General features: G+C 65.5%; 1 protein-coding gene across 1 annotated transcript; it reads right to left on the bottom strand.

Annotated features, from left to right (window-relative positions):
• Window positions 1–56: 56 nt before the first annotated feature.
• BAIAP3 (BAI1 associated protein 3) lies at window positions 57–11075 on the bottom strand. Its single transcript, XM_064592293.1, has 33 exons — window positions 9642–11075; window positions 9251–9338; window positions 9019–9099; window positions 8550–8657; window positions 8070–8129; window positions 7864–7930; window positions 7550–7745; window positions 7215–7259; window positions 7000–7077; window positions 6811–6913; window positions 6414–6521; window positions 6223–6318; window positions 6012–6115; window positions 5386–5506; window positions 4810–4934; window positions 4640–4730; window positions 4464–4520; window positions 4268–4365; window positions 4135–4186; window positions 3911–4041; window positions 3552–3675; window positions 3329–3472; window positions 3145–3237; window positions 2859–3050; window positions 2715–2783; window positions 2561–2640; window positions 2384–2492; window positions 1986–2057; window positions 1824–1904; window positions 1619–1739; window positions 1416–1539; window positions 1129–1334; window positions 57–1050 (listed from the first exon to the last, which is right to left on the bottom strand). The coding sequence occupies exons 1-33, from the start codon at window positions 9770–9772 to the stop codon at window positions 947–949; spliced, it is 3459 nt and encodes a 1152-aa protein (XP_064448363.1). The 5' UTR covers window positions 9773–11075; the 3' UTR covers window positions 57–946.
• Window positions 11076–12621: the final 1546 nt, after the last annotated feature.

The following is a 12621-nucleotide window of genomic DNA, read 5'->3' as shown; positions in this document are numbered from 1 at the left end:
AGCTTGCCTGGGAAGCGTCTGGACTGTGGTGATGTCAGGGCGTGAGGCAGGTCTGGCACGGGCAGGTGTGTGTGGACACAGAGAATACACTGGACGGCTGCGTGGCCTGCACGGAGCTCCGTACACTGACCTATCAACTCTGCGTGATGTCCCCAGCTTCACAGTGACACCCGGGGACCCTCTCCCAGGCCTCAGAGCCAGGTGGGGAGTGAGACCTATGCAGTTCTTAGCAAACCTGTCCATATGCTCTCTGGGTGAAGGGTTCCGGGTGCCCACCTTCCCCTCCGCCAGGGCCCCAGGGAGCTGTTTCCTGCCAGCTTGCGTGGTCTGGACTCAAACCTGAGCCTTCCTGCCTCTTGGCCAGCAAGGCTCTGCCACACTCCCTGCCCCAGAAGGAGAAGACAGGGCTTCCTCTAAGATGGGCTCTTTGTCGTGACACTTGTAACATCTGGGAGTGGCCCATCTTTGCTGGGGAGAGCATCCCTGGTCTCACCACTAGTGCCAGTAAGATCTCCCTCAGCCTGTAGTTGTGACCACCAAAAATGCCTCCAGACACGGCCTAATGTCTCCCCGGAAGCAGAGCCACCCCACTGAGAACCCTGCTCTCAGACCGGTGCCTGCCTGCTGGGGGCCGTGGAAGCCGAGGGAGCAGATGGGGAAGCTCACCTGGCGGCCGGGCCTGCTCTGCTCCACATCCAGGGGGACAGCTGCTGGCCAGGCCCCACCGAGGTAGTCCCCCAGACCCAGGTTGGGGGGGGTGCTGGATGCAAGGGGTTCACAGTACACAGCGCACGGGGCCAGGGCAGGGAGGAGGGGCTGAAGGGCCAGCCGCAGCATGCACACCACACGGCAGGGTGGGGGGAGCGAGCCCTGGCTGCACAAAGCTGACCGCAGGGCAGGGTGAGGATGGTGCAGGGACTTGGGGACGGCCTGGGGCAGGAGGGGCTCAGGGGTCCGCCTCCATGCACTTCTCCAGCTCCTTGAGTCTCTTGACAAACTCCTGCGCCTCCTTGTTGGTGCGGCCTTCCAGCATCCTCAGCGCTGACTTCACTGCAGGCAGGCAGGAGGGCAGGGGCCAGCGTGAGACCCGACCGCCAGCAGACCCTCCACCCCTGCACCCTCACTCACCCTGGGCTCTGGGCCGGCGCAGGTGCAGGGTCACGGGCTGCCTGGCCCTCGCGCTCCCTCCCACCTGGGGCCGCGCTATGCCACCGATGCTGCCCAGGCCGAGGGCCGCCTCCCCTGCGAAATCGTTGGTGGACAGCCAGTCGTGGTCCATGACCGTGAAGAGCACGCAGGCGCTGCGGCGGCGGCACGCCTCTGCCGACACGGAGCTGCAAGCGAGGGGCGGTCACCTGGAGCCGGTGCCCCGCTCGGGCGCGGGCGGGCTGGGGGGGCGGGGGCAGGACACTCACAAGTAGAAGAGCTCGTCGTACACGGGGTGCAGCGTCCGGCTCTTGACCTGCGTCCTCTGGCTGCGGACCAGCGGGAAGAGGTGTGGCGGGCCCAGCTCCACAATCACGAAGGGGTCGCTCAGGCCTGAGGGGCACAGCCAGAAGGCGCCATGAGTACCACCGCCCGCCCGCCCCCCACGCCCCGCCCACCGGCGGCCCCTCACCGTTGGCGTCCAGTGGGGGCAGGTCCGCAGCATGCAGCACCTCCACGGCCAACCTCTGCTGAGCGGCCTCATAGTGGCAGCGGACGCTCAGGCGCCCGAACCGGTTCTGCTCCAGGCACCTCTGTGCAAGGGCTCAGGCTGGTGACCAGGGCTCGGGGGGCCCCGCGGCGGGGGGAGGCCGAGCGCGCCCCCTGGGCCCTGCTACCTGCTTGAGCTTGTCCAGGTAGTACTGCTCGATGCACTCGCGGGTGGAGCACTGGTGCAGACGCAGCTCCTCCTCCAGTCTCTGCGGGGCGCAGGGGTGCTGAGTGCGGGCCCTGTGCACGCTCCCCTCCCTCCTGCCAGAGGCCCCCAGGCCAGGCCTCACCTTGTAGCTTCCATCCCTCAGGCTCTCCAGGGGCAGACCCTGACCCTCCGCATGGAAAAAGTTGACCAGGGCCTGGGGCAAGGCAAGAAGGCAGAACCAGCTGAGGCCAGCAGGCTGAGACGGGTGGAACCAGAGCCACTTCTCACACCCAGCGCCGCTGCTCAGAAGCCAGACCCCCACCTCCCCCCGGCCAGCCGGGGGGGAGGGAGGGGAATGCCAACGCCTGGGGCAGCCAGGTGCTGCTGACACGGGTGGGCTGGCAGGCAGGAGCCATTTGGGCTGGGAAGGCCAGGCCGCCCAGCAGAGGGGCAAAGGGGTGCTCAGCAGCCTCGGGGCCCGGGGACCGCCGGGAAAGGCCCAGGCGCCCCGGCAGGGACGGCTCCTCCACGCGGCCCTACCTCCAGCGTGAAGTGGAAGCGGCCGTAGAAATCCGCGGAGACATCGAGGTTTGCACTGAGGGCCTGCAGGATGGCCTGCAGGAGCAGCTCCCAGAGGGCCTCCAGCACCCTGCAGGGACACTCCGCGTCAGTGGCCGCACTGCAGGCCCCACGCTGCTCACCCACCCCGAGCCCTACCTGCTCAGGTTCTCTTTCACCAGCGATGCATTCAGCAGGGCCAGCTTCTCGTCCAGGTACTTCATGAGCGGGGCCACGGCCTGCGGGCAGCACCCTCAGCGCCAGACAGCCCCTGGGCCCCACCCCATACACCCTCAGCCGGCCGCGCACTCACTTCGTCATTCTGGATGGAGTCTGGCGACAGGCTGATGTGCTGTACGTACTTCCTGATGTCGGCCACCATCTGCGGGACGGCAGCACTCAGCACCAAGCGGCAGTGCATGGAGCAGCCGGCTCCCCAGCCTGCCCGCCTGCCCACCTTGGAGGTCAGGTGCGCCGTCACGGTGTGGACCTCCTGCTGCAGGTCTTCGTCCAGGGCCTGCGCACAGCTGAGCAGAGGCCGCGGGAGTGCCCCCTCCAGCGCTGAGGTCGCCTCCGGCCATGCCAGACCCCGCAGCGCCTGCCCAGCAGCCTTGCGGAGGAGCTCCACGTTGTTGAGGACCACACAGAGCTGGGGAGGCGTGCCAGACGTGGGTGGTGCGTGGGCAGCCCCGTGCTGGCCCCACCGGCCCTCCGCCCCCCCGCCTGCCCACGAGCCTGCTCACTGGCTCGCTCACTGCCTCGCCTGTAGCCCCGGGCTGAGCGTCCACCTTCTTTCGCAACAGCTCAGTGTAGAAGAGGGTGGCCTCGCACAGGTCCTAGGGTGGGACACAAGGGCTCAGAGCTGTGGACTGTGGCCCTGGTCCTGCTCCCCTCCCAGACCACACTCTGCAACCCACAGCCACACACCTGGCTGAGCTGGGTGCCCAGCGCCTGGGCCTGGGCAGGGTCTGGCCACGCCAGGCGGGCCCACAGCTCCTGGATGAGACTGAAGCAGAGACTAGCAGTGGCCGCGGAGCTGCTGTGCTTGCAGGAGGCATCCATGGGCTCCAGCTAAGAGGGCGGGAGGAGGCCTGGGTTGCAGGGAGGCCCTGGCTGAGCCCAGCAGCTTCAGGCCTGGGTGCTTACTCACTGTGTCCACATCCACGGCTCCCTGAAGTCTCCACCTGGCCTGGTCCCGCAGCACCTGCAGCCAGAGCTTCACGGCGGGCAGGAAGGGGGCATGGATGCCGGCCAGAGCAAGGGAGCGGCTCTCACTGCAACAGGAGGCCCGTCAGAGCCCGCCCTGACTCAAACACCTTCAGCCTGCACATCCCAGCTTCCCTCCTTCAAAGGGCCCTCGGGATCCTGTCCCAGAGGCCTCCTAGAGGAGGCTGGAGGACAGTTGGGCAGGGGGACAGGGAGGAGTGGGTACAGGCCTGGGAGACCCGTAGTGGACGGAGACAGATGGGGGCGTGGAGGAAAGGGGACAGGCTAGGGCAGGGCACCCACCGTCCGGGGATGCTGCTCCAGAAGCTCTGGATGTCGGCCAGGGTCAGGTACAGCTCGAAGAGCCCCGAGGCCACCTCAAGGGTCATCTTGGGGCTCAGCTCCTCCGTCAGCACCCATGCCTCCTCGGCCACCTGCTCAGGATGGCGGAGTCAGACCGCCAGCAACAAGGAAACCGAGGCACCTTCCCAGCCGGCGGGGGGCTTCTCCCCACTCCCCCTCCTCACCAGACGCTCCAGCTGCCGGAAAGTGAGGGTGAAGAAGTCGATCTCGACGATGCTGTAAGAACAAATTCCACACACCTGCTTGCCCCACGCCTGGCCTGGAGGCATCATGAGGGGCTGGGGGCAGAGGCCCCACCTGTGGAAGAGGCTAGCGTAGATGCCATAGCAGGACTGCAGGTCCTCGTAGACGGTGTCAGCCAGCTCCACCAGCCCGGCAAGGCGCAGCGGCCCCGGCTGCGAGGAAGCCCGGTTCACGATGACCTTCTGGCCTGCACCTCCTGGCCGACCCCTCCCCTCCCCTCCCCTGCGGCCAGGCCCTCCCCCAGCGGCACCTGCTCTCGAGGACTCCTGGTGTTCAGGAGCCTGTCGTACCACTCACGGTTGCCTCTCTGCAAGACAAGTCACCGAGACAGTGTGGTGAATGGGGGAGGCTAAAAGGGCAGCAGAGAGTGGCTGAGCAGGCCGAGCCTGGGGCCGGGGTGGGGCGGGCAGCTGGGGCCAGACACACCTTCAGAGCCGCTGCGATGTCCATGTTCAGCTCTGTCTCGAAGGGGCAGATCTCGAAGGACGGCTGGAAGAGCTGCATCTTGCTGAGACACCTGGACAGGGGCCGCCCGTTGACTGTGGGCTGCCCCGCCCCAGCCCTAGCCCACCCCAAGCACCGGCGGCTGCACCCACTTCAGCAGCAGCTCCAGGCGGTGGACGGCTGTGCTGCTGGTGGCTGGGAAGTAGTCTCGGAGCTGCCGTAGCAGCTGCAGCCCAAACTCCAAGAAGGCACAGAAGCTGTCAGCCAGGCTCTCCTCCTGGGGGCACAGGGCCCGTCAGAACTGGCCCTCACTGCCCGCCCCACGGGGTGGGGGCAGGGGCAGCAGCATCCCCAGCCAGTGGGTGCCCTGCCCTAGCCAGTCTGCAAGGGCCTCCGGCAGCTACCCACCGGCCTGGCCCTGCTACTTTCTCCCGCAGCCTCAGGGCCTTTGCACCATCAGTCCCCCCTGCCCAGCAGCCAGCGCCCACTCCCTCTGTCCCCAGCCAAGGGAAGGGCACGACCTCCCTCTCCTGGGTCCAACCCATCCCCTATCTCAGCACTGCCCAGTCTTGCTCTGCCCTGGATCATGAGGTTTGTTTTCAAGCCCAGCACACCCTGCAGGCCGTGCGCCCCATGAGGGTGGGCCTCCGCCCTGTCTGCCCAGCGCGCCAGCAGCCCACGGCACACCCTCCAGCAACAGCACTTTGAGCTGACAAGGGCACGCTCACCTGCTCTTGGGGCAGGGAGGATGCCTCCTCCCAGTGGGCCTGCATATCCTCCAGCAGCCCCAGCAGGTAGCCATAGTCCAGAGTGCAGGTCTGATGGTGGCGGCTGCTGACCTGCCAGTGCCTGGGGGGCCAGCCCCGCCATGGTCAGGGCGGAGTCAGAGCTGCGACCCCCCAGGAGACCCCTTGTGCCCCTCCTCCTTGCCCCTTCCCGTCCCACAATCCCCTTACGGCACCGCCCCGTTCCATCCCTTCCCACTCAAAGCACTCCTTCCCGCGCCTGTCCCGCCCACCTGTGGCCACGCCCACTACAGGCCACGCCCCCTCACTACCCCATGACACTCCCCTCGCAGCACCACCTCTCCAGCTCCGCCCCTCTCAGCTGCTGCCACTCACAGCGCCCCTTCCCAAGCCCCTCCTCACCCCAGCGCACCCCGCCTCTTCCATGACCACGCCCACTTTCCGTCCCATCTCCACAGCCCTGCCCCTTCCCGGGGCCCGCCCCTCTTAGCCGCCCGTTCCCTCCCATAACCCCGCCCCCTCGTTCGCCCCGCCCCGGGACGCGCAGCCCCTCCCACCCGCCCCTCGCCTTCCCGCGACCCGCCCCTCCAGCGGCCCCGCCCACTCACAGCACCGCCAGCTGCAGCGCAGACAGGTTGCTCTGCGCGCCGTGCAGGCAGAGCACGGTAGCCGCGGGCCCGCTGAGCTCTCCGCGCCAGCCGCTAGAGTTGGGCTGGAGGGGGTGGGCAGGCGTGAGTGAAGGGAGGAGACGCCAGCCCCTCCTGCCCCCGGTGCCCAGCCTCCCCTGCTGTCCCTCCCCGGCCCCGAGGGCGCGACTACCTCCTGCGATCGGTGCTCGAACTGCAGCAGACGGCTGAGCAGCAGCATGTAGGACAGGAAGCCGGACCGCCCGCGCTGGCTCATGCCCGTGTCCCTCTGGAATGCAAGGCCCGCCCATCACCAGCCCTGCCCCAGCCCGCGGGCAGGGGTGTAGGGCCGGCATGGAGGGCAAGGACCCCACAGCCCCCCACCTGTGTGGTGATTAGCTTGAGGACCAGCTGGCAGTCTCCCTGCACGCGGGAGGCACTGGAACGCGGTTCCAGCTTGAACCAGCGGTCTTCACCGGCCACGGGCACCTCCTAAGGGAAGGGGGTTCAGACTGGCAATATCTCCTCCTGCTCCCTCCCACAGACCTCTGTTTCCCACTGAACACAGGCCATCGGCACAGGGTGAGCACTCCGGGGTGCCTGGACACCAGAGGCCCCAGGAGGCTGTTCCCTCCCCCTCCCCTGCAGCACAGTGCCCCCACCCAGCCCAAGAAGGTTGGGAGTGGCTTGGGGGAATCACAGGACATAGCCACCAGCAGTGTCCCTGGAGGGTGAGACACCACAAACGTGCTCTGGGAACGAGGCCCTGGCCCCCACTCACCCGGATGGGTATGTTGAGGCACCCCAGGAAGTCATCTGTGTGGTCCTCCGTGGGCCCTGCTGTCCCATTCGCACGGGCCGACTTGACAATCTGTTTGAAATACCTGGGCAAAGCAGGGTGGGCTCCCACCTGGGGTCCCTCCACCTGCTGGCCCATGTCTGGAGGGCACCAAGATCCCACCTGTCATACCTGCTCATGCCCTTCAGGCCGATGACTTCATTCAGCTTCCTACACGCTTCCACCAGAGACACATCATCATCATGGTCCCTAGGAGTGGGGCAAGAGGGCAAACCTCGTCTGGCTGGGGCCTGGCTGGGCCCTGAATGTCCCCTCTCACCGCCACACCGCCCCCCCAGACCAGGTGCACCCACACCCCCTGCCCTGCAGGGCCCAGGGGCCTATACCAGATGTCTAGGTGCAGCTGGTCCGTGCTGACATCCTCAATCTCACTATAAGGAAAACAGAGAGATGGCCAGAGGGTGCAGGATGATCCTCTGCCCAGGGCTAGGGGAGGGACCATTTCAAGAGCTGCCGGAAGGGGTCCATGAGCCCCAGCTTGTAAGACAGGCTGTCTGGATTTGAATCCTGACTGTGTGGCACCTCACTCTGAGGTGATGATGTCCTCTGGAAGGCGGTCCTATGACCAGCCCTGCTCCGTTCTGAGATGGCACGCGTCCTGGCGTAGCAGGCAGCCCCTCTCCCCCACCACCCTGCCACCCGGCTGGAAGAGGGGCCTTACAAGAGGAAGTTCTCCTTCCAGACAGGGTTCAGGGTGCTGCTCTTGACCTCGGTGACCTGGATGCACTTGGCCGGCAGTGGGCCTCCACGCTTGCTGCCTTTGCGGAAGCTGAAACGCTGCTCCTTGTGCGGGCCTGGCTCCCGCGGGGCGCCCGAGGCCGGCAGGATGCCCAGCATGCAGTATGGGTCACTGAAGCCTGAGACACCGCGGGCGCCTCAGTCCCCAGTCCCAGGCCCCCCAACCGCATCCCTCCACGGTCCCTCCACGGCCACCAGGCCTGGGCGCAGCCAAACTCCTGGCTGGTCCCCACTCACCATTGGGGTCTTTGGCCAGCAGGTTCTTGGCACGCATGACAGAGACTTTCAGGGCATACGTGGGGGCCTGTGGGCCAAAGGTGCCGAGGGGCCTCCTGAAGGAGGCTCCGTGTGGCCAGGACAGGGCCCTGGTCTGTGTCCTCTCCACCCCTGAGCCCTAGCACTGTGGCTGGTCAGCGTCTGCCCAGACCAAGTGGCAGCCTCACCTTGGCCTTCTTCACACGCTCAATGGCCTCGGCGTGCTCCTCGGGGCTGATACCAAACACCTGTAGAGGGTGGGCAGGTGTGAGGGCCCAGGGACCCCCAAAGCAGGGCTGGCCAGTGTCCCGGGGGCCTCACAGAGCAGAGGAAACACACCCAGGGGAGGAGGAAAGATGTATTTGTCTATCCATCCATCCTGTGTGTTTGTTCCTCTGTTAGTTTACTCTTTCTACCCTTCTCTGTGTGTCTGTGTGTTTTTCCATCGCTCCATCCTTCCGGGCATGCCTATCAGCCTGTATGTATGTCTGCCTGTGCACACATGTGTGTGTGTGGGGGGGTGTTCTGTATGTGAGGCAAGCCTGTATTATTTGGGTGATGGTGACGTCACCAGGCAGACAACAGGGTTGGGAGAGACAGTGGTCTCCATTTTCCCCAGAGCAGGGTGGGGCCGGGCCAGCAGGGGGCACGGAGCCAGTGGGACTCACCTGCTGCAGGTAGCCCAGTAGGGTCTCCTGGTCATCCACCTGGTCAGGGCCCATGGTCCCTGCACGGTAAAGGACTGTGTACAGGGCTTCCTCATAGAGCATCTCCACCTGCGGGCGGGGAGCGGGGTGCACCCTGAGTCCCAGCCACCCCACCCCTGTCCGCCTCAGCCCCGGGCCCTGAGCCCTGGCCACTGGGGGTCCAGGCACCTTGGTTCCCCTCCCCTCCCACCCCGCATCCCAGCCCCCAGGAGCTCCACCCACTGGCAGAGTCTGGTCCCAGCATTGGTACCTTTGCACCAGCTGGGCCCTCCATTGGTCTGACCCCCAACTTCTGCTCCTTACTGGCTTCCATGGGAAGTCCTGGCCCTCACCCCTGCCACCTTTGCTGTCCGCCTGTCCCTAGAACCTGGGCCTGGCATACAGGAAGTGCTCCTAGACTCTCCCTGGGCCAGAACCCCATCCCCCTTACCTCCTCCTGGGTTAGGGCTCTCAGGCCACGGTTGGGGTCCACAGGCTCAGCAGGGGCTGGTGAACCACTGCACAAGAGGACCTGTGAGGGGCACTAGGGTGAGGGCCTCCTGTGGGGACACTCCAGGGAGGGAGGGAGTTGAGCTGAAGGGTGGGGGCTTGGTGTAGAGGGGGCTGGGGGAAGGCCCAGCATGGTGCCCCGACACTGGGCAGCAGCTCCGAGCTGTCCTCACCTCGGGGCACGGCAGGCTCTGTCTGCCTTCCCCCTTCTTCAGAATAAGGCGCATCTGCGCGAAGAACTCCACACCATCCCCAGGTTTCCTGCAGAGAAAGGCCAGGCTGAGGGTCAGCGAACGCTCCCTGAAGCTCAGGGCTCACAGCACGCACCTGTCCCCTGCCCAAGGCCAGCCACCAGGCCCTACAACTTGAGGGGACTGCCTGGGTCTCCACACGGCCGAGGGCCCAGTCTGATGTCCACAGTGTGGCCCCCCCCCCCACCCTCTGGCCTTGGTATCACTCCCCCAGGCTTCCCCCGGAGGTCGGGGGAAGCGGGAGAGTGGGGTCCAGCAAGAGGAGGGCAGCCAGGTGCACGTGACTGTACGGGATCAGGCGTGGGGCACCCACCAAGCCCCCGCGGTGGGCTCCTGTGGGTCAGTGCTGGTGCTCCCAGGCTCTCCCTCGGTCCTCCGGCGGAAGGACGGGCGCACCTGCACTTGCCTGAGCACACTGCTCTTGATCTCCAGCAAGGTCGTCATGGTGGGTGATCTGTGGGAGAGAGCCTCTGGATGTCCACCAGCTGGCAGCTCTGCTGTGCTAGCCCCAGTAATCACATCAGGTGCACATCCAGCAATGATTGAATGAGCCAGAAACTGACAGTAGCTGCATTTCTGGCGGCCAGCGCAGGTTCCCGGTGGGGCAGGAGGGGGCACCTGAGCCTCCCTGGAGCTCAGCCCCGCTGCTGGACTGCACTGGGCACCCAGGGGGCCAGTCCCTTGGTCTCTCTAAGTCTTCATGGCCCATCTGCAAAATGGGGCATCCCTGCTGGGTGGATCTGGGGATGGGATGGGGTCATGAGAGGTGATGGTGGTGCCTGGCACAGTCCGCGCTCCGTTGCTGGGAACTGCTGGAGTCCACCACATAGGGGGGCCTGTTCTGCCACACCCCACCTGCCACCCATCCAGGGCTACATCCCCTGGCTGTGTCCCTGGGGTCCGAGGACAGCTCAGCAGCAAGGGCCTGTGTCTCCCGGGGGCTCTGCTAAGGGGACAGAGTTGTGGGGGAGGGGTGCCCAGGTCAGCCAGACTGGAAGGTCCAGTCTGGGGCCAGGGCCAACAAAGCTCCTGCAGGAGGCCAAACCTTCCTCGGGAACCCCAGCATCCTTGTCCTGCAGAGGAGCTTGGGCCAGAAAGGGCCAGTGGGGCTGACTCCGAGGGGTCAGCATGCACAGGAGGGGCCACTGGGGGTCCTGGCCCACCAAGCAGGGCCAGGGCAATGCCCCATCCTCACTCCCTGGGCTACCCTGCAGACAAGAGCCTGCTACCTGTAATCAGTAGAAATGAAACTATGGAGCACGTCCTGCCCCTCCTCAGAAGTTTGGGGGGTGGGGCCACCACTCCCTGTCCCTCTCCCATCTGGGAACCAGCCCCATGTTGTCTGGGTTGCAGCAGCCCAGATGTCATGGCTGGGACAGGGATGGGCCCTGTGGCACAGACTAGAGCCTGGGCCAAGGCGCCCCTTGTTGGTGCACCTCCTGAAGCCAGCTCAGGCCTGGTCACTCTGCTCTGTGCAGACAGAGCCTGGGGTGGGGTGTGGGGGACAGGCTTGGACAGCAAGCCTGCAGCCCTGCAAGGGGCTGAGCTGGGGCCCTCAGAAATGAGCATCTCCGAGTCGTGGGGGACACCTTGCTGGTCCCTGCCAGCCACCGTCACACCGGTTCGCATTCTCCAGGGGATCCAGGGTCCCCTGCAGACCTGGGGGGGAGGGTGGGGGGACCACGAAGCTGCCGCAGGCCCCCACCTCTCGCCTGGGCCAGGCAACAACCTGTGCCTCCCCCAAAACCCCAGGGTAGTCTCCTGCGCCCCTGTTGAAAACCGCCAAAGTGCCGACCCCCTGGCCAGGCTGAATCCTCCACTCGGTGCCCACCCCTTGGGCTCCCTGCCCCAGGCTTGCCAGCCTCTTGTGTAGAGCACGCATCACACTCCCCTCAGTGCACCGCAGGGCCTTTGGACTCACTGCCCTGGTCCCCTTTCTTCGCAGAGCTCACTTGTCCACTCATTGAGGGGGACCTCTAGGACCCGTGCAGAGGAACACTATGATTTCACTGACAAAATAGGAACGGGGAACTCAGCTGGGTACAACTATTCTTGACCCAGATTCCATGGGCGCTTAGTGGTGGGAGAGCCCAGAGAGCCCCACCCCTGCCCTGTGTGTCCAGGCCAGCGTCCCAGGGATCATGCCCGCATCCCTGTGAGTCTCTAGTGAACATCTGCTACCTCCTTCTCAGCATCTTATGCCCCGTTGGGAGAGCTAGAGCCAGGGCATGCCGGGCACCTCCCGAGTCCTAAATAGATTCTGTCGAACAAACCAATCCCTGCCCCCCCGCTGGGTCTGTCTCTCCATGGCTCCAGGGCTGCCATCCCTGCTCTGTACCCCCCGACCGGCTCAGGCTACCCCTGCAGACAGCACCCTAGCCTGCTCCCTGATGGAGCCCCAGGGAGTGCTGGGCTCAGAGGGTCTCATCTGACCAGCTTGAGAGCTGGGGACAGAAAGGGCAGCTGGCTCACGCCCTGAAATGAGGTCCCGCCTTCCTCACATTGACCACTGCCTGCCCCTGGGAGCCCCCTGCAAAGATGGGGGGATATGAGGAGGGGGGGCGCGGCAGCGTGAGCATGCAGTCCTACAAGCTGTCGCCCCTGTCGTCAGCAGTGAGGTCCCGAGGTGGCCGGGCACCAGGACCCCCCTTCCCCTCTCTAGCTGTGGGGAAGAGGCTGCTACCCCCGCAGCCCCCCAAAGCCAGGGGAGCAGCCACTGCTTTGGCTGTTGCCAGGGCAACCGCCAATTGCGTCTGCCGAGTGACAGGGGCTACAGGGGCTCACAGTCCCAGAGACAAACATGACGCAGGAGCCAAGTGGCTGCAGGGACAGGGTGCCTCTGTGAGAATAAAACACTCAAGACAGAGGGGGAGCCACCTTGCCCCATAATCTCAGCCCCGGAAAGGGGGTACTGCTCTGCTCCTCTCATCTACCTGGAGAAACTGAGGCCCCGGGCTTAGGAGCTTACTCAAGGCCACAGAGCCAGCAAGTGGCCAGGGATGGAGCCCACCTCTGACTCTGGTGTCCAAGCTCTAAGCTCCTGGCACGTCCTGAGTTCTGGGGTCCAGGTATGCTGGCCTCCCCCTCTGCGGCACTCCCTCCCTCAGCCCCTTGACTGGACTGGGGCAAAAGCGACATCTGGGCACAGGTATCTGGGAAAGATGGCTCCTCCTTGCGTGCCCAGACACTCCTCCGATTTCCTTGGAAACCCCCCACTGCTTGGATACTGATATTGCTGCTCCCCATGGCCTGGGGGTCCCGGGAGCCAGCCAGCACCTCGCCCAGAGCCGCAC

This window comes from Mirounga angustirostris, unplaced genomic scaffold (assembly GCF_029215605.1).
Source record: "Mirounga angustirostris isolate CCGP_5_RB_7025 unplaced genomic scaffold, mMirAng1.0.hap1 SCAF_5, whole genome shotgun sequence".
Classification (NCBI taxonomy): Eukaryota; Metazoa; Chordata; class Mammalia; order Carnivora; family Phocidae; genus Mirounga; species Mirounga angustirostris.
The sequence above is the reverse complement of the archived record's forward strand: the minus strand, read 5'-3'. Positions and strand labels throughout refer to the sequence as shown.

Coding starts and splice junctions, on each gene's coding strand:
- BAIAP3 (XM_064592293.1), bottom strand. CDS start 9,772: ATGACGACCTTGCTGGAGATCAAGAGCAGTGTGCTCAGGCAAGTGCAG. Junction 6,522..6,810: donor GCCTCAACATACCCATCCGG/GTGAGTGGGGGC, acceptor CCCTTCCCTTAG/GAGGTGCCCGTGGCCGGTGA. Junction 5,507..6,011: donor GCGCTGCAGCTGGCGGTGCT/GTGAGTGGGCGG, acceptor CTGGCCCCCCAG/GCACTGGCAGGTCAGCAGCC.